Source organism: Nyctereutes procyonoides, unplaced genomic scaffold (genome assembly GCF_905146905.1).
Source record: "Nyctereutes procyonoides isolate TBG_1078 unplaced genomic scaffold, NYPRO_anot_genome, whole genome shotgun sequence".
In the NCBI taxonomy this organism is placed as follows: domain Eukaryota; kingdom Metazoa; phylum Chordata; class Mammalia; order Carnivora; family Canidae; genus Nyctereutes; species Nyctereutes procyonoides.
The window spans coordinates 43681110-43702700 of NW_026575051.1; the positions used below are offsets into that span (position 1 = coordinate 43681110).

A 21591-nucleotide genomic window follows, 5' to 3' on the forward strand; every position below is an offset into this window, starting at 1 on the left:
ATGCATCCTCCTAAATGTAGCACGAGCATCTCAAGCTCAGTACAGAGATGCACAGCCTCTGTATCACGCCTCTGAATTCCTGGTGATGTTCATTCAAAAGGTAAGTCATTTAAAAATCATTCTAAATTTTGCTGTGGAAAAATTGGTTGTATGAAGTCTTCTCCACCCTCCTCATTTGTATTAACAGTGGTGAATCCTCCAAAACAGTGAGCATGATTAGGTTACGACGATGGAAAAGACGTTCCAAGGAGCTGATAATAAGGTTTAATTTTCCAGCAGCCCTCGTGAATTTTCCCTGCATGTATTATAAAGTTGATAATTGAACCATAGAGTGAAGCCCCACTTTACATTAATGAGATTGAAATTAGGTAAGTTTTGCTTTTTAAAAACTAAATTTAACAAGTCTTACCTACTTCAAAACAATTACTGTGGTAGTGTTTAAGAAAAATAATCAGTTTTAGAAGCACAATCTAGTAAGATGCACTGTAAACATTATGATTATAAATGGGTTTGAACCTGTCACAATAATGGGAGTACTATTATTTTGTAAAAACTTTTTAAAAATCCAGTTTCTCATGAATATAAAAATTGTCTTCAGAAACCTGGTTGGGGTGGTTCTCCAACTCCTCCAGCCAGCTGAAATACTGCCAGGCTCACTGCGTGTGCAAGGCTATCTGCATTTTCCTGCAAATTACATGAAAAGAGATTAGATGAGAAAGAGCATCTCTCAGGTAACTTGGGACTGTGAAGGGGAGGGGACTTCTTGATTTTGTTTCACTAACATATTCAAATGAAAAAAATTTTTTTCACCTTTCAGTAACATTCCAATACTCTTAAATAAATAAATGGAAATCTCAAATTCTTCTAAGTCAGGTGAGTCCTTAATTTTGTAATCTGATTTATCATTCCAAAACTGAATAATTCAATACATCTATTTAGAAGCAAAGCCACAACTGACCTAAAAGTAACTGTTACAAGGTCCCAGATGGCCTCTCCCCATAAATCAGGAATTTTTATTCCCTGTATTCTAGGATGGCCTAAACCTCTGCCAAAAAGCTGCCAGCTCCCTAATAAAATGCTTCCTTCTGAGTGCCTATTCAGTCCACTCTATATTGCCTCAGTTGTGCACACACTTTCATTTTATCAAGGGTTTAAAGATGATGGTGTCTGAAGAGGACAAATGTTAAAAATCCAGACTGTGAGGTCTTCGCCCTACGGCAGAAGCACATGGCAAGGCTGTTTAGAGGAAATTACTTTGAAAAACAAATCAGAAGTCCAGGAACAAAGGGGTGGCTCAGTTGGTTAAGTGACTGACTCTTGGTTTCCACTTAGGTCATGATTTCAGGGTCATGGGATCAAGTCCCACATTGGGCTCTGTGCTCAAATAAAAAGTCCAGAGACAAAGATGAATTTCGATCAGCATGGCTGATGGTACCATTAATTTAGACATGTACCTCAAAACTGGTTGTTTCCGTAAAGCAATACGTTAAAGAAGGGAAAAAAGGATAGTCCACTTCAGGCCATATAAGCTGAGCATAGGCAAACTAAGTACTAGTTACTCATGCCACAGCTAGAAATAGGACACTTTCAGGAAGTCTGGAATAAATCAAAAGAAAAATATTGGGGGAAATAAACTAAGTGGGTCTAAATTTTTTAATATGAACCTAAAAATCCTACATAGACAAATCTCAGATGTTAAACCCTGAATTTTCACAGTGAGACTGCAACACTATTCAAATTGTTTTCTTTTCTCTCCAACTACCACCCCTACTACCCAATGCTGTCAGATTCTCACTACACATTTTTTTAATAGAAGTGTCCCAGCTTACCTGTGAGTCTGCTTCTGCATATACTCGGACGATATCTTCTGTACCAGAAGGCCGGACAAAAGCTCGGGAAAGCTTGTACTTCTTCACAAGGTCATTGATTGCTTCCTGTAGGCCTGGAGGTGTAACTACTTGTCTTTCAGCATCAGTGGTGCTGATAACTTGCCTGTCTGCAACCTATGCACAAACATCTTATATTTGTCACTATATCACAATTCCCACCAAAAGACTGTAGCCATTTCATTTTAATAACAGACCTCATTGTACAGCCAAGTGCAACACTGTCAGATAGTAACCTACCAGAACAAATACAGAATGCAACTGCATTAAAATTCTATAGGGTGCCTGAGTGGCTCAGTGGTTGAGCTTCCAACTCTTGGTTTCAGCTCAGGTCTAATCTCAGGGTCCCGACATAGAACTCCACACTGGGCTCTGTGCACAGTGGGGAGTCACCTTGAGGTTCTCCCTCTGCCTCTCCCCCTGGCTCAGGAACTCACATGTTCATTAATCTTTTTTAAAAAAAAATTTATGATTTTTATTTGACAAAATCAGGGTTATTAATTTCAGTTGTATAACTTCCTTCTTCAGTCTCTAAACAGTTACCACTAAAGTAATGGCTAGTACTATAGGACTTCAGTACACTGATCAAATAACCATAAGAAGGTCATGATAAAAATCACCTAAATATGCCAAAAAACTAATCTGAACAATCAGTAGCCATTTGTGTGAACCTGGGCTCTACTACCTCTAACGGTCTTTCACAAATTCTGTTGGCAATTGGGTACACTGGTATATATCTGTATAGACATCAATTAGGATTTATATGAAATGCCTTTAGAAAAAATTCTTTGAGCCCACAGAGCCTACTTTTTATAAGCATCTAGCCCCAGGAAAATACTGTGTGAACCAAGAATCATGCAAAGTAAACATTCTCACTTGAAATGATAGACTATCAGGATTGATTCAGAAGAACATGGGGGATATGAGAATGGTGAAGCAATGGAGAATAGTTGAAATCTGGTGAAGCTTTTGTTCTCTCCACATTTATATGTTTTAAATTTTCCATAATAAAATCTTTACAGAAAAAGTGACACATATTATTTATAATAAAGTTTGTAAACTGAATACTTCTCAAACAATTGAATGGTTATTCCATAATTTTTAAGATATGAGAAAATACATGATATAAGCATGTTCTATTCAATATGTATACAATGAATTATGACAAAAGGAAAAAATTTTATATAGAGGTTGGAGATAATGTATTTTAATGTATTATGGTAATTTTCAGAAAAGTAATTTTACAATCTTTCTCCCACCTTAACTTTGAGCTGTCTGTTTGGAAGATCCATATAAAGAGCATCCCACTGTTGTACAGTCAAGCCCTTCAGAGTCAAGATTGCCTCAATCACCAGCATGTCAGAAATAGCATCACCAGCTGCCTACAAGACAAAGTGAAAGAAATTTAATGTCAGCAAAGCTTGGAGATGAATGCTCTATCTTAACCAATCACAGTATCCTGTGCCTTCTCCCTGCCCACCTCCACACAGGATTATTACACCATAGTATATGGAGAAAGAGAAAGGGAATGGAAGACCACAATGAGTTATACAAACAATATTGAAACTACCTCTTAAGAAACCTGCCATTAATCTTCCTCATTATAAATTAAACCGGATAACTGTTAAGTTTCCAGCATTAACATTCTATGATTCAAATTTTCCGTTATAACAAGATCCCTTTTGAGATATACCATGATAATGGAAGGCATCATGCATGGTAAAGTGTAAGACACACCTAAACTTGGATCCATACTCTTCATTTATTAGCTCCAAGCCCTTTGTTTCTTCATTTATGAAATGGGAATTATAGTAATGCCTCTCCCTGTATTATTGCAAGGATTATACAATGACGTATGTCAAGTGCCTCAAATGTGTAAGATTCAAATATTAGATCCACCACTTTTCTAGGTCACACTCTTGGCTCTTCTGCTGCCATATTGTAGACTCCAATCTCAATGATGCAACCCATTTATAAAAGACTCAATAGCTGATCTTGACTCTAGGTGGAAGCAACTCATTACACTTAATTTTCATCATAAAATGTAGGGGGAGGGAAACACATCAATGTTCTATCACCACATTTCAGTTCAGTGTAAATCTCAACTGTATATACCACTGTGGCAAGGAAGTTGCCAGGACTTTTCTACTTTAATTTTTTATTCAGGCACGCCTGGGTGTCTCAGGGTTCTGCATCTGACTGCTGCCCAGAACATGATCTCAAGGTCCTGGGATCAAGCCCCATGTCAGGCTCCACCCTCAGCAGAGAATATGCTTCTCCCTCTGCCCTTACCCCCTGCTTGAGCTCACTCATGTGCTCTCTCAACAAAATCTTTCAAAAAAATTTTTTTAGACAGCATACTATTCTACCTTCTGAAAATGTAAAAGTAACCAAGAGCCTGCCACCCACCAGCTCTGACCTGATTAAACAAATCAATAACATTTTCAAGCATCTTAGCAGCTTTCCTTTTCTTATCTTCTAATTCTTTTGCTAGTTGTTTTATCCTTATTTCAGCAGCTTTACTAAACAGTACCTGCAATGAAAGCATAAAACAGAAAATCACAAAACACACTATCCATGCCCCAGGCACCCTAGCTAAACCACTTTTGAAACCCTCAATGACTGCAAAAACGGGAAAAATAATGGCAACTTTAGAATGAATGAAATTAGGAAGATCAAATCAGAACCCAAAAGATACTACTAGGGGGGGGAATTTCCTTTATGGATTATAAAACTGGTTATCAAAATTTAAAAAGCTGATTACAAAGAAAATTCCACCCTAGCAGAGGCAAATGCACATGATGAGTTCTTTATGTTTGCCCCTCAACCAGCTGCATCACTCCTGTGCAACCTGATTCTTTAAGCCTATCTGTATCCATTTTACTTAGAAGAATATAAAATTCAACAAAAGTAGTATAGTTTTCTTGTCCTGAAATACTTTTACCTAGCTTATATCCCTAATAATAAAGAGATTCATCATATTTATCACATTACAGAAAATAGTACCATGGATGTTATACACATCATGTTCCTCAAGATTCTTGTCATTTTAAAATTCTTTGCCCGTGATTTTAGTGCCTTCCAAGGTTCAATACCATAGTCAGCACTCTGGTCACTGTTTTTGCCCGACCACAGCCATACCCACTTACCCTACAGCAGCAACAGAAACCTTGTAGCCCAATGACTAGAATACATACTGTCTTTAAAATCATTTATCAATATCTGAATTAATTAGATCACTGCAGTTATAATTTAATTGCATTTCCTAAGAACTGATTTTTCTTAATTTAAGGCCTCTAGAACCAGTTTGAAATTAAGGAAAATAATCTGACCCAGAAAACATTTTCTGTTGGCCACCTCCATTTATGAAATGAGGTGAGGTATAAAAATATTTTTTATTTTATTTTTTTATAAAAATGTTTTTAAAAAACCCTGAATATTATGAGTATTATTACTAAAAGCCAGATAATATACTTCAAAATGTATAAGGTATGTGTACTATATTCTCAAACTTTTCAAATACTCTACCTACAAAAACCCTAAAAATTTTATATGCTTATGGCTAATTATACTCATTATAATGAGTTGTTCATAACTTAATTCTCAAGTGTTCAAACACTTGAATGCTACTGAACTTTTCTTTACACTGGTCATAAGTGGTAAAAGGAAAGATTTTTAAATGATATATAGACCACCTGCTTGAAAAAAAAATTAACTGCATTTTTTTTTTTTAGGAAACTAAGAATAATGTCTTCATACTCAAAAATCACTATCTAAAAGAAAATCAGTTTCACAACATAGAAGACTATATTAGTTAACCAAATAATCTTCTTCTGCCATCATACTGATCATTTCAACAAAGGGGGCTATAACGTAGTACTATCCAGATACAGAATTCCCATCATTAAAAAACGTCCAGCTACAGCCAGCTGTAGTTGATTAAGAGAACTTACCGTGCCATGCCCATTTGCTTCAAAATAAACTCCAATGTCAAACTCTTGAGCTTTGTGGTGCAAATGTTTTACACCAGTTTTAGTACAATAGACAGGCACCTATGACATATTTAAAAAATGTAACTGCAATTATTCAATTGGCAAATAGTTATTTTGTCCCTACTCTTCCCAAGGACAGCACAGGGAACAAACCTCCTGGAGCTATCTAGTGAGGATGACAATTAAGCAATTAAAATACAAAGTGATGTTAGTGAGGGGGAGTGAAGGCACTTACAGAAGCCCACAGCCAAGGAAAAAGCAAGAGAGTGTCACCTGATAAGATAATGCAGGATGTGGGGAGCGGGGCAGAGAGTGACGTGATCTAATTGTAGAAAGCTCAGCTACAGTGTGGAATGGCTTATAGTAGGGGGTCTGCAAGCTTTTACTACAAATGGCCAGATAATATTTCAGGCTTTACAAACCGTATGATCTCTCTCACAACTGTTCACTTCTGCCATTAATGTAAAGCAACTACGGACAATACAGAAACAAGTGAGCATGGCTGTATTCCAATAAAACTTTATAAACATGTGGCAGACTGGATTTGGTCCACAGGCCACTATTTGCTAACCCCTGGCTTAGAAGGTTAAAAGAGCAGGAGGGTTCTAGGACTAAGCCCATTATGAAATTACAGTAGTCAGACTAGCAACACTTGGGCGGCCTAAATCTTGGATGGATCTAAAAGAGAAGAGTGGTTACGGCTAATGGTGGCAAAAGTGCAGAAGAGATCAAGATCAAAGAAGATTGGCATTTAACTGGATGTAAAAAACCTCAGGAAAGCTAGAGCTCAAAAGATTGCATCCATCCATAGGAGAATGGGTTGATGATTAACAGTTTCAGGTGTGTTCTTAACAGTTTCTTAAACAGGCTATCTTAACCTATAAGAAATTTTTTAAACAGAAAAATAAGAAAATACTGAAACAATAATCCAGGAGCTGAGAATTCCTGTGAAAGATGAAATGCCACGAGTGTTTACTACAACCTTATACTTCAATCAGGTCACAAATTAGCAGCCTCCAGATGTGTTTCATTTTGCCTATTTATTTGGAATTTTGAATCAGTTGCCAAGACTTAAAAAAGGAAGAGATTTACACAAAATTCAGATTTTCAGCTTCTCTTAAAGAATCTGACTAAAGGTGACAGCTGCTGGCCTGGCTGGGCACATACTTCTCTGTCCTCTTCCCCCTGCTGTACTTAGTCACCTCACCTACCAAGGTTCTACAAGAATTTGACTTTGCCATCCTTGCTTAAAAAAGAATGGAAACGCAACAAAAACTAGTAAAATGCAGAAATTTGAAAAGGGATACACAAAAGTTGGAAAATAATACACTAGCTAATGAGAAAGAGTAAAGGCAAATCGATCTAATTTTGGCTATGAACCCTCTAACTCTTGGAGATGATGTGGTACACAGGATGGTCATCTGGTGGATGTTGGGGGGGAAAATTAGATACAAAACCTCCTACCAACCCAGAAAACTTTTCCACAAAAGAGTAAGAAAATAGTTTTAATTACGGAATAAGCATTAAGCCAGACTGTGATATACCAGAGGCAATCTGCTAAGAGAATGCAAAGACAGAAATCTCACCATTGGGCAGCCCAGGTGGCTCAGCCTTTAGCGCCTGCCTTCAGCTCAAGGTGTGATCCTGGAAACCCAGGATCGAATCCCATTGTCAGGCTCCCTGCGTGGAGCCTGCTTCTCCCTCAACCTATGTCTCTGCCTCTCTCTCTCTCTCTCTCTCTCTCTCTCTGTCTCTCATGAATAAATACATAAAATCTAAAAAAAATCTCACCCTCATATAATAGAGCTGAAGCTAATAACAGACCAAACTTTCCCTGTGAGCTTCAACAGGTCCTGTCCTTGGGTGTCTCCCACAGTGCACTGTCAGCAACAATCTCCTACCTCCTAAAACTGATCAAAGTCCTCGCTCTATCCCATCCCCCAGGTAGTATGTAATCACCCAGGCCTGCCTTCAGCAGTTCAGGTAGATTGAGCCAGAATCCTCCCTGATGACTGCTCAGTAATTTCCCATCTACCAACCACCCCCCCTTGCTCCTTGGCTACAAAATCTCCACTTTTCCTTATTGTATTAGGTGATGAGCCCGGTATCTCTCCCCGGCAATAGTCCCTATGCCTACTGAATAGGCCCACTTTGCAAGGAGACTTCACAGGGCCATTTGTCACATGTTTTTTGTCTTAAATTTACCTGATAACTGCGGTGGCCATCGATGTTTAATCCTTCGGAAAAGAATAATAAAATAATAAAATAATAAATAATAAAATAATAAAATTTCTCATCTCTCTATAACAAGTAGATAGATGGCTGGCTCCGAGGTATACCTAACATAAACTCAGGACCCTGGGAGACAGGTGCTAGCTTCCCTGAAGTTCACATTTCAGTGCAGGGACTGAAAACATTCCTGAGCCATAAAATTTACTTAGCCTTTAAAAAGATTTACATTCATTATAAAGGAGACAGAGAAGGAATTTACAAGTTTTCTAAAAGAAATGCTCTAAAAAAAAGGGAAGGGGTAAGTCTCTTTCCGTTTTCACATCAGGGACAATTTCTTTTCCTATTTTTGATTTCCACTCACCCTTAAATGGACAACAGCTCAGTTTCATGTACTACAAGCTATTCATTTATTCATATAAGTGAGGTCATTGTTTTCCTCAGGGAAAAATCTTAGAACATAATAATTAAGAAGCTACCAGAAAATGGAAATGGTTCAATACCTTCATAACTTCTTCAAGATACCGTGTTGAACTTCCATTTGCATATGCAGTTTGTACAACACCAATATTCAAACTTTCTCCAATCTAGATAAAAACAATGATAATTGGCCATCAAAAGTAAAGACACTAACTTATAAAAGCAAACATGTAACAAGAGTTCCAAAGGATGACAAAATCATCACCCAGTTCAGCTGTGTCTTAGTTTATGCAATGAAAGCTGTAAATGAAAATTTACATGCATGCCAGAAAAAAAAGCTAAAATACTTTTGAACATCATTTAAATTCCATAAGGAATCTCTTCTAAAGAAGCTTGTGATTTCTTGCTAATTTTTTAAATAAAAGTATTTACTGAATTCTTAAAGTATACCTTTTTCCACATTATAATAATTACTTCCCATTACATTTTATACTTAAAGCTGGCCTAAGATTTCCAAAAGAGCAAAACAGAGCATACCTCTTACATTATTAAGTATAATACAGAAAATACAGATCTCAGAGAATAAGATTTTCTGTTTAAACTTGAGGCTTTGGAAGTGATGATGGAATTCTCATTAATAAAGTGCTAGTTATGAAGAAACCAAAACTTCATAAGGCTTCAAATCACAGTTGCCAATATAAGTAAGAAAAGAATACTTTCAGGTTCCAAAACCAGTGCCCCATGTTGAAATGACTAATATTACCATATCTTCTTATATTTTCTGGCCACAAAGGTAAGGAACTCCATATGTATTGTGCCTCTGAGACATTCAAATGCCTGTTAGTCACCAGTAAGTCTTGCTCTGAAGGGCAGTTGATCACTCCACCATACCTCCAATAGGAGCTCTTTAAGGAAGCTGCTAATTAGTGTTGCTATCTTGTCTCCATCTATGAGATGAAAGTGACCATCTACATCAAGGTAGTAATAAACAATTCTGTCTGCATCTCCATCAAAGGAACAACATCTTTCGTTAGGCTTCATTTCCATTCCTAGCACACAGAATTTAAAAATGGATTTCAGTCAAAGAAATGGGAATAAACCTCCATAAGGTTTTTCTCTTACATTAGTTACAAAGGAGAAATATTTCACTAAAGTATGATCATAACTGGCCTTATGTGTTCCATCAAACCATGTCCACTATCACTTTTCAAGAAGTACTTAAAATTATCCTTCCAAATAAAAACCAATGCCTTAATCTTTAATTAGTATAAGGGTTTATTGGTTGTTTTTACAGGGTAAGTTCTTTCACAGCTAACTGGAAAAGAAGAATTCTATGCTGAAACGATGTAATATTAACATAAAATTCTGTTCTGTAAGCTACTTGGTTTGGCAAGACAGGGTCCCATAGTTTTTTGTTAGCTACAGATATTTGTGAAAGCAACTGACCTAGTACTATGATGTCCTTTACATATAAAAAATAATCAGCAATAGATGAGGTATGTGCTTTAATTCCAATAGAACCGATTCTTATTTGTTCACACTATCAGTAACAAGAAACACTGGTAAGTTAAAAGAATTGTAACATGTGAGAGAAATATAGCTTGTGTAATTTGCATAAAGTTTTCAAAACCTCAGCAACTGTCATGTCCAACTTATTAGAAAATTCTGCTATTCCTTAGCCATGACAGCAGCAGGTGGACAAATCCAACATGAGGCTTCCATGAGGAATATATTTTTTTTAAGATTTATTTATTTATGAGAGAGAGAGAAAGAGAGGCAGAGATATAGGAGGAGGGAGAAGCAGGCTCCATGCAGGAACCTAACGCGGGACTCGATCCCGGGACTCCAGGATCATGCCCTGGGCCAAAGGCAGGCGCCAAACCGCTGAGCCACCCAGGGATCCCCTCCATGAGGAATATTAACGTAAGGTTGACCATAGGGCATAACACAAGCTTCAGGAAAGTGAGAGGGCCTTTAATGGTTTTGTTCATACTGTAGCTGCGTGATGCAGGACCGCCAAGCTCAACAGTGAAGAAAGAATTCTTGAGATATTTTAAAATGTAAAAGGTGCTTTTATTATAGGAGGGGAAAGGATCCACGGGCAGAGAAAGCTGCACTGGGATTGTGATGAGTGAATGATTATATACTTTTAAGTTTGCTTGGGGGGGTATGATTAGAGAGAAGATAAGTTTCTAAGGAATTTCTGCATGCTGAAAGTGAAGTTTACAGGATCTTCGAGGTCTGGTTATTGCCAAGATAAGGCTACTTTTAGTCTCTATCAATATACATCAACATGAAGGCAGCCATGAGTTCCTTGAGGTATAGTCACACACTGCATGTCTCAGGTATTAGTGGGCTGCAAGTTGTAAGGAGATTTAATTTTAGCAACATTTCTTTTGCGCTAAACATTTCTCATTACTCCTTCTCACCAGCGTCTAAAGCAAGGGAGCAGAAGAGCTCATTTTAGTGAATGGACAGATGAGGGACCCAAACCAAACTGTCAGTGAAAGTCACAAAAAGCAAGTCAATGAAAAGGAGTTAAAACTGATTGATTCAACTAAAAATGTAAATGCTTACTACAGTGAGGCAGAATAACAAATGAGAGAGAGGCAATTGGATGAGAACTTATGTGGAGTTCTGAAAAATGATGTCCTGTCTGAAGTGAGCAGGAGCTACTCCATGGCAGCTGATTATTGCCATGTAAGAATGGACGTTTTCTGATTTTGGTAAAGAAGTCAGAGTTTCTAATATTTAAGTAAAATCACAGTATCTTTAAATGGTGACAACTAATGCAATTAAACACACAAGCAACAGAGCAAACAAAACACATCTATCTGCCAGCCAATCATGGCCAAAACACTAAACAATTTAGTATCTGTATCGCTACATATACTCTTAGTGCAACTATAATCTCTTAGTACAACTACAATCTATAGAATAGTTTTCCTCCTGATATGCCAATTGTACAAAACAGTGATTTTGCAGACAGTTATAATTAAGAGTTGCATTCCCTTTCCATAATGCGTATAATTCAGATGAGGTAAAAAATAAAAAAATGCTACTTAACTATTGCTATCCTTTAGATCAATGATTCTCACAGTGTGGTCCCCAGACCAGCACCATTAACGAAGGTTAGGTACTTGACAGAAATCAAATTCTTACCCTACCTAAATCCTACTCCACCATCTACAAAATGAGAAACTCTAGAATCTAGGAATCTACGTGCTAATAAGCCCTCTAGGTGATTCTCATGCATGCCACAGTTTGAGAATCACGGCTCTAAAACACCAATTTCTGATTTTGCTAACCCCTCACCCCCAGAGATTTCCTACACACTGTAGTTGTGTGACTTACATACAAAGAGAGTAGACCATGTTTTGAAAGACACTGACAAGTAAGGAAATGCTCAGATGTCTAGAGCAGAAGCACCAGGACTAGCTACATGACTCAACTCACTTGCCCACCTCTGTCTGTAAATAAGATTCATTTTAAAGAGCTCTAAAAACAAATTTTCTACATACCCTGTGGAGGCTTTTGATGACTTTTCACAAAATCAGCCCCACATAAATGGTTGAGTTTCCCTTTCGTCCCATCATTAAGTAGCTGAACTGACAGCTCCTGGGAAATGTAGTGTTCCATTTCTCTCAGCTTCAGGGCCCCTATGCCATTTGCACAGTCAACCTTAAGTGATCTATATTCATCTCCACTGCAGAAAGCCTTAAAAGGAAAAGACATAAAAGAAAAATTTCAAGCTATAAGAGAGTGAAGCATAAAGCACATATAGGTATATGTAAACATCTTCCATCATTTCAGTTAACTCATCTATTTTAACCTGAGAAAAAGGGTACACATATTTAGCTGAAAACTGTAGAAAACCAAAGTAAAATTTAAAAACCTTTATTTTGGACACTAGAACAGTTTCACCAATTGAGTAACTTATGGAAATGGAGTTTTATCAGAATTTAGCCTCAATTAAGCAAGGTCCCTTCAAAATAATACTACAGCCTATGTTACATGACAGGCATTTAAATGTGGGAATGAGCATACAGACAAATGAGCAGAATGACACCTGTCACTCTCTTGATAGTACATAACACCACTGGGCATGTCTGGATTTTTCCTGTCAACCTCCTCTTTGGCCCATCCTTAGTTCAGAATATAAGTTCTAGGAAAACAAGGGATTTGGTCAACAACATGTACTCAATATTTGTTGATCAAATTAATTATACCCCCCAAATCTCAACCAGGGTTTAAGAAGTTAATCTTCCAGGAAAAAAATCTTTCTCAACAGTAGACACCTCAAGTATGAAGCCAACAGCATCTAACATTAACCCTACAAGAAAATTCATCTGTATGAATATTTATGAAACCACAAGAACTCCATGTTTTCTCAAGAAAATTCATCTGTATGAATATTTATGAAATCACAAGAACCCCATGTTTTCTCTTCCAATTATCTCAATGTACTACATACATTGGCAAGTAAATACCAACAAACATTCAGCAGAATACAAGGGTCAAACCTTGTGGAGCCTTAGAAAGAAAAAGGAAATACAGCACATTATTGGAAAAAGGAGGAGTGACAAAATAAGATAAATTATTCAACTGATGTTACTTTATTCATTTGCTTAAACCCTAACCATGTTCAAGAGATTTTCACCTGTTTGGTAAGCTCCGTAAAGGCTTTAGAGAGTTTCTGGCAGTAACCTTCTATGGTTGCCTTTCCATATTGGCCACTGGTATTTCGACAGTACACCATGTAGTGCAGCTGGGGTGTCGTTAACAAGCCGTAATCTATCATAGAAATACAAAAAGCAATTTGTCACATTTCTTAAACGACAACAAAAAAAGTTTAAATGTATTCATATCACATGAATTTTAGAGTGACAAATGTTTTTTTTTTTAAAAAAAAAAAAGACCTTTCATAAAACAAAAATGCCAACTTCCAAATTATTCAGAAATACACATAAATATCCACTGAAATTATTACAACTGCCACATTGTGATGTTGTGATTTATAATAAGAAATAGAGACTTGGTCTTTGTCTCCATTCTTGGCAGAGCTTCTAAACCCTTAGAATTTCTAAGTGATGAGAGCAAGGAATTAATTGTCTTTTATTACGCTAAAGAATGGCACTGGAAAGCTCCTTAAGCACACTACGATGGGGCTGGTTGCCAGGGAAACCAACCACGTGATTAGAGAGTAGGAACTTAGAGACTTCTCCCTTATTCCTGGCCCCCTGCTGTGTTTTGTTTTGTTTTGTTTTGTTTTTAGATTTTATTTATTCATGAGAAACAGAGAGGCAGAGACACAGGCAGAGGGAGAGGCAGGCTCCCTGTAGGGGGCCTGATGTGGGACCTGATCCCAGGACCCCACGATCATGACCTGAGCCACCGAGGTGTCCCTCATCTGTGATATTTTTAGAAAATGCAAAAATGCTGGTTATTTCTCACCAAGCAGATTCCAGGGATCCCAAGATCAGTATTTCTTACATATAATTTCCTATAGCTAAAACAAAATATGCACACCCAGAGAAAAAAATGTTAGCTTTTTAAATTTATTTATTAAAAAAAAAAAAGATTTATTTATTTATTTATTCAAAGAGAGCGAAAGAGAGGCAGAGACACAGGCAGAGAGAGAAGCAGGCTCCATGCAGGAAGCCCGACGCGGGACTCGATCCCGGGTCTCCAGGATCACACCCTGGGCTGCAGGCGGCGCTAAGCTGCTACGCCACCAGGGCTGCCCAGCTTTTTAAATTTAAAAAACTAGTATTTTATAGCTAGTAGTTCTTTTTTTTTTTTTTTAAAGATTTGAGAGAGAAAGAGAGACCATGTGCACTTGTACATGGGGGAAAGGGCAGAGGGAGAGAATCTTCAAGGAGTCTCCCCACTGAGCGTGGAGCCCGACACAGGGCTCGATCCCATGACCCATGAGATCATGACCTAAGCTGAAAACAAGAGTCAGACACTTAACTGACTGAGCTACCCAGGTGCCTCTATACCTGGAAGTTCATTTTTTAAAAACTTCTTTTATCTGTATTTTCTAAAATGTTACTTTTACAATTTTCTTAAAAGATTTAAGTTTTTTAAAGATTAATTTAGATCAGAACAGCTACATACCATGGAATTGACCTTCTAAAACAGTCACACCATCTATTACAGACTGTGAAAGTTTCTCACTGCTGGGCCTAGAAAAGAAAAGGAAGAAAATAACACATCCCACCCTGACACCAAGAGTTGCCAGTTCTGAAAGCAGATGTAGAAATTATGGGCTACAAATTTCAGAATAATAGGTTCGGTGTATTTGAACTAAAACCTGTCAAGTCTGAAAACACTGCAAAGATAATACAAGTAAAATATAAGCATTTTCTAGCAGGCTTTCACAATATATTTCTTGGAAAGAGTCTGGCTCTTAATGAATTTAGAAAACAGATATAAAAATACACTAATTACACCATACCCAAATACCTTTTCAAGTTCAACTGTAACAATATATACATTACCTAAAAATAGTAGCAAGAAATACTGAATGCACACACTTTGCATAATGCAGTACCAAGAATATAGAACCTATTTTTCATTTGGAAAAGTCATAACAAATTATATATCTGAAAATAAAGTAGATCATTATAACTGCCTTCTGGAAAATGTTCTATATCATTTAAACTAATTAATTGGTAAGAGGCAATTACATGTGGGATGGCTTCACTGTGAGATAATAATTTCAGAACATAAGTCACTAGGCTATTTCTGATACCCATAAATCCACAATCAGTGGTATTTAGAAGTCTCTCTGGTAACACACTAAGGATAAAATACTAGACATTGTCATATCATTAAGACTATGATTAGAAATTTCCTTTAGAAAGAATTTCTAAAATGAGATCTTACACTAAAGAGAATGCTTCTGTTTTAAGGCACACTTTTAATCTAACATTTTACAATACTTTTTTGTAAAGGAATGCAAAAGCTGCCAAATATGACAAGTAGTCCCCTCTTGTCCATGGTTTCAGTTACCTGAAACCGTAGTCCAGAAGCATGACATATCATCAAGTCAACAGGAGCCTAACACTATGTCACAATGCCTACGTGATTCACCTCACATCCTCTCTCAAGCAGGCATTTTATCATCTCACATCAATAACAAGAAAGAGAAGGGGGAGTACGGTACAGTAGGATATGTTGACAGTGAGAGACACTACACTCCCAGAACTTTGTTTATGGATTTCATTTATTTGACAGAGAGCACAAGCAGGGGGAGTGCAGGCAGAGGGAGAGGCAAGCTCAGTGCTGAGCAAGGAGACTGATGCGGGGCTCCATCCCAGGACCCCAGGATTATGACCTGAGCCGAAGGCAGACGCTTAACCGACTGAGTCACCCAGATGCCCCTAACATAACTTTTATTACACTATGTCATTATAATTGTTCTTTATTATTTATTGTTGATCTCCTGTTGTACTTAACTTAAAATTAATCTGTATCATAGGGGCGCCTGTGTGGCTCAGCTGGTTAAATGTCTGACTCTTGATTTCAGCTCAGGTCATGATCTCAGGGTCATGAGATTGAGCCCTGTCTCCAGGCTCAGGACTGGGTGTAGAGTCTGCCTGGGATTCTCTCTCTCCCTACATGTGCACAAATGCACTAATAAAAAAAAGCTTAGAGCAGCCCGGGTGGCTCAGCGGTTTAGCGCTGCCTTGAGCCCAGGGCCTGATCCTGGAGACCTGGGATCGAGTCCCATGTTAGGCTCCCTGCATGGAGCCTGCTTCACCCTCTGCCTGTGTTTCTGCCTCTCTCTCTGTGTGTCTCTCATGAATAAATAAATAAAATCTTTAAAAATAAATAAAAATAAAAGCTTAAAAGAATTCATCTTTATCATAATTATGTATGTAGAGAGAAAAATATGGTATAAAGAGTTCAGTCTTGAACTCCAAGGGTCTTGGAATGTATCCCCTGCATATAAGCAGGGGGAGGGGACTATTGTATGTAGAAATAATATACATTGTTAATGTTTTCCAGTGAAAGCCAACATGTGCAAATGATACCAAAAAATGAACCAACAATAATGCAGATTATTAGGCAAATCTCTATAAATACTGAATTACAATCAGGTATTCTTATTCTCTAAGAGAAAACAATTAACTTACAGAAGTAAAGGGTTGGGAGACATATGTTAAGTACTTCTCTCAGGTCAGGTATTTTGCATACATTATTTCATGTAATTTTCACAAAAGCTTTATCATCAACATTTTATAGATGGGCATATGGAAGCTCCAAACGTTAAGTAACCGATCCAATCATATAGTGTTAGAGTTGGAGCTCGGACCCCAAAACCCAAGATGTAGGAGCGACTTAGCTCCTACATCCTACTAAAAATAAAAAGGCCAGGTAGGTGGAGGAGCCTCTTAGGGCAGTTCCACTTAATACTTTCAGTTTATTATGGGTACTAAAACTGATGCAATCATTTAGGTCAAGTTCCCAAAGCTCCTTTCACCAATAAGTTCGATGGTCACCTGGTATCTCTACCAATCACTACGAAGGCATCTTGTTGCAGATTCACGGCTGCTTTCACACTGATGTCCATCAAAACTCTTGGCATATCTTGTTCCTCAGCATTTGCCAAACAGGTAGCATGTTCCTCCCAGGAGGGTGCCAACATTTCACCCAAAGGATCAACCAATTTTACCCCATTGTCTTCCTTAAAAGAAAAGCAAACAATAAGCCATCTGTGCATATTCACAAAGGGTGAGTTGAAGAAGTAAACTCTAGCTGTTTTCCCCTAAAAAAAGACATTCATGGCTGAGTGGCTTCACGTGTGACGGTATGGAATCCCAGGGAATGGACTGTTTTATATAAATCCTCACCACAAACATCAATCTTACTAATAATCCTATTTTTATTCCACTCTTACTTTGAAAAAAACAGAGATTTAGAGAAAGTAATCTGGTTATATTCATACAGCTAGTGAGTGTCAGTGCTGGTATTGAAACATCAAGTTGGGACACCTGGGTGGCTCAGTGGTTGCGCATCTGCCTTCTGCTCCGGGTGTGATCCCAGGTCCCAGGGATCGAGTCCCACATCAGGCTCCCCATGTGGAGCCCGCTTCTCCCTCTGCCTGTGCCTGTCTCTTTGTATCTCATGAATAAATAAAATCTTTAAATAAATAAATAACAAAAAATAAATAAAACATCAAGTCTATATTACTCTTAAACCCACCAGCCACTATGCTTACACTAGTTTTTTAAAAAGGCTATCATCTGTGCATTCACCATCAATTACATGACCAGGGCACAAATGGAGCAGAAGGACACCAAGATATCCTCCTCACTATGACTCTGGACTCTTCTTTTTTTTTTTTTTTTTTTTTTAAAGATTTTATTTACTTATTCATGAGAGACAGAGAGAGAGGCAGAGACATAAGCAGAGGAAGAAGCAGGTTCCATGCAGGAAGCCTGATGTGAGACGGGATCCTGGGACTCCGGGATCATGCCCTGAGCCAAAGGCAGACATTCAACTGCTAAGCCACCCAGGCATTCCAACTCTGGACTCTTTAAGAACACACTGGCCAATATATCAACCAGTCAGTGACAGAAGCTGAAAGTTGATTCCCAATTCCATTCTGCTCAAATGAAATAAATAAAGGGGGGAGGGGAAAGGGGGAAGAAATAAAAATGTAATTCAGAGTGAATTTCAACTGAAGGAAATAGCTCAGTATTGTTTTACGAAGTACTTCTAGAACTAGCAATAAATTTAGGCTTCAGACCACAAGTCAATAATCAACTGTGGTGATTCAGACATTCAGACACACATTTTATAATGATCCACATTTACAAGTTGGACGAATAATGTCCTTTTGTGTGTTGGGGGCGGGGAGTAGAGGAAGGTTATACTCCTTCACAGATCTACATAGCTTTAATTTGCTACTGATTTAGCTACAAAGACAAAAATCTCATGCTCTTGCAACCAAACAGAGACATAGTACTCAAACCACGCATCGGTGAACTATATAGGCAGTACAAAACAAAACAGCTAAACTATGTCAAAAGGAATATTTTGATTAAAAAAAAAATGGAGGTGACTGAATGGCTCATTCAGTTGAGTGTCCAACTCTTGGTTTTGGCTCAGGTCGAGATCTCAAGGTCATGGGATTGAGCCCCACATTGGGCTGTGTGCTCAGTCAAGAGTCTGACTGAGATTTTCTCTCCCTCTCTGCCTCTCCCAGGTTCCCACACTCGCTATCTCTAAAATAAATAAATAAATCTTTAAAAAAATTTAATTGTCATAACACTAGAACCATCAATCCTCATCAATAACCTGCTCGAAGCTTACTTTAATATACGTGGAACCATCTGTTTGGCTGTTCATTCAGAACAAGAAACTATAGAAAACCAGTCTAAAAAATTTCAAAATCCACTAAACCTTTTCAAATGCTTGCCCCATCCCCAACCTTGCCTCCAACCTCTACTAAATTAACACAAGTAACATTTTTGTTATTGATACTGTCTCAATACAACTTGGAAGGACATTCTGTTATTTCTCTAATATGGACTTAGTCCAAGAAATGACTCTCATTTTCATTCTCTCCACACCCTTTAAAGTCATGAGCTAAATGATCACTCATCAAAAAAAAGCCACTTCAGGGTGCCTGGGTAGCTCAGTCAGTTAAGCATCTGACTCTTGATTTCAGCTTGGGTTGTGCATTGTGCATGGCCTCAGGGTTGTGGGATCCAATCCAGGGTCAGGCTCTGCACTCAATGGGGAGTCTGCTTAGGATTGTCTCTCCTGCTGCCCCTCTCCTCACGTTCTCGTTCTCTCTCTCTCTCTCATAAATAAATCTTTAAGAAAAAGCCATTTCAAATCCAAAGGCACATGGGCAGCCCCGGTGGCGCAGCGGTTTAGCGCCGCCTGCAGCCCAGGGTGTGATCCTGGAGACCCGGGATCAAGTCCCACATCGGGCTTCCTGCGGGGAGCCTGCTTCTCCCTCTGCCTGTATTTCTGCCTCTCTCTTTGCTCTCTGAATGAATAAATAAATAAATCTTAAAAAAAAAAACAAATCCAAAGGCACATAATGAGTAGGCACATTCCTAGAATCCAAATTTGTACTTCAGGTCAAACCGTTCAGACGCTAAGATGTGTTCCTGTAAATAAAGATTTGCTTTATCAGAGCACTAAAAGCATTACCTCGGGATTATGTGATGCTGTTACCATGACTCCTATTGTAGATTTTGTCTGTTTTGATCTCAGGACAGCCAATAATCCCATGCGAAACATGACATGATCAAGATGTTCTGCTTTTGTTCGAAAGCCAGCAGTCCCATACTGAAGAACGAGTCCATTGGGCTTGGCATGTAATGCTGAGTATTTTGTAATAGCATCTAAATCCATGTCTACAAAATTAAGGAATATTTTTAATCATAAGAAATCCTTCGAGGACCATTTGCTTCAAAAACTGCCACCCTAAACTAACAGATCTGCCTCGCTCTGAACCCCCACAAAGAAAGTTTGAGAAAGAAAAGAACGGCAGAATAAGTCCCAGTGGTGGGCACTGGGAAGATCCTGCCCAACTTGTATCCTCCACTCCGGGGCAAATAGCAGGTTATCCCCAAATCGTCTCTCATTCTGGCTCTGGGGCTATTCCTTCCTGGACCCAGGTGGAACTTAAAATGGTCCACTCTCAACTGAAATGAAAGATTCCACCCATAGATTCATAAACTCCTACAACAATCAAAGATTGCCCCATTTTACAAATGGAAAAACCTAAGCCTAGGTCTCAGTTAAATAACCTACATTTACTTGGGTAGCTGGTGACAGACTGGGGCCCAAGGGCAAATACTGTCAAATGAACTGGGACTACATATCCCAAGTATCTGGGGAATCTGTCAGTTCTTTTGTTATTCCTCCCAGACCACAGAGACTTGAGCCCAAAGGAAAGGCAAAGGGCAACAGCCTCCTCTCCAAGGCTGCCCAGACCTCCTACCTTGCAGTGGATTTTTCCATTTTCATAAGGAAGGATCAGGACACCCTTCTAAACTACGCTCTGAAACTGGTAACATCTTCTTTTTATCTCTAATTGGCCCCTAGACCACTAGTACTTCTTTCTCTGGGATACTCCAATTTTAGGTGGAACTTGGCCTTTGTCCAACCTCAGCTGCACGTACTATTCAGTTCTCCCGTCAGTCTCATTCCGAAAGAGCCCAGAGATGAGCAGCCGTCCTACCTTGTTTTCTTCCCTGTCCTTTGTTGCTTCAATGAACAAAAGTTAAAGGAAATGGTGAAAATTTTTTTGCTTTCGTCCAGCTGTATAAACAACAACAACAAAAAAAGCTGGTAATCTGCAAGCTAATTTAGTTTGGCCCCAAGTGATCAAATCTCTTTCACAAGCGTGCGCACATTTTGTTAAAAACTGACCGTTCGGGAACATATCATGATTATTCCTCAGGGCGTAAACCAGTCCTGTTAAATCCAGGAAATCTTTTTTTTTTTTTTTAAGAAGATAAAATGCTTCCACCCTTCAAAGCGTTTTCGGTCTTAAAACTACGTTCCAAAAAAAAAAAAATACTATGTTCAATAAAAGCGAACGTGCGAACGCTTTTACTCAAAGTCCTTACAAGTCCAAACAGCGACCACTCTAAAAAAAAGTTGAAAGCATCCACCTTCTTTCCATTCAATTACCAACCGCTTGCTTGTTCCGCTTTCCTTCCAGCCCCCGAAGGCCGCACGCTTCCCGGCTCTCGACCCTGAGGCCGCCGCCGCCTCCCCCTGCCCCCAGTCCTGGCCTCTGGTCCGGCGCCCCCAGGACGAGACCCTCACACGGCTCTGAGGCGCCAGGGCGGGGGTGTCCCGCGCGCACCGCCCGTGGGTCAGCCCGCCCGCAGGCCGAACCGCCACGGACAGGAAAGCCCCACCTCACCGCCAACCTAGGGGCCCCGCTCCCCCCCCCCCGCGCCGGGACGTCCCCCTCACCTCCAGCTGGTGGAGCGGCGGCCCCGCGGCGGCGCCTCCTACCTGACTGAAGCCCTCAGAACCCGCGGACGTGGCCCTGCGTGACTTCCGGCCCGTCACCACGC

At 39.0% G+C, this 21591-nt stretch overlaps 1 protein-coding gene across 4 annotated transcripts; it reads right to left on the bottom strand.

The window, feature by feature from the left end:
* Positions 1-248: 248 nt before the first annotated feature.
* Positions 249-21562, bottom strand: PGM3 (phosphoglucomutase 3). Of its 4 annotated transcripts, none has more exons than XM_055329680.1 (14): positions 21488-21562; positions 20742-20821; positions 19706-19911; positions 17038-17222; positions 14648-14715; positions 13188-13321; positions 12049-12244; positions 9419-9576; positions 8611-8694; positions 5840-5938; positions 4306-4419; positions 3146-3268; positions 1830-2003; positions 249-684 (listed from the first exon to the last, which is right to left on the bottom strand). In XM_055329680.1, the coding sequence occupies exons 3-14, from the start codon at positions 19907-19909 to the stop codon at positions 595-597; spliced, it is 1629 nt and encodes a 542-aa protein (XP_055185655.1). In that variant the 5' UTR covers positions 19910-19911; positions 20742-20821; positions 21488-21562; the 3' UTR covers positions 249-594. The 4 variants fall into 4 exon arrangements, with proteins under 4 accessions (XP_055185655.1, XP_055185657.1, XP_055185658.1 ...); XM_055329682.1 differs by having other exon boundaries at positions 20742-20767; positions 21488-21545; XM_055329683.1 differs by lacking the exon at positions 20742-20821 and having other exon boundaries at positions 21488-21556.
* Between the last annotated feature and the right edge of the window lie 29 nt (positions 21563-21591).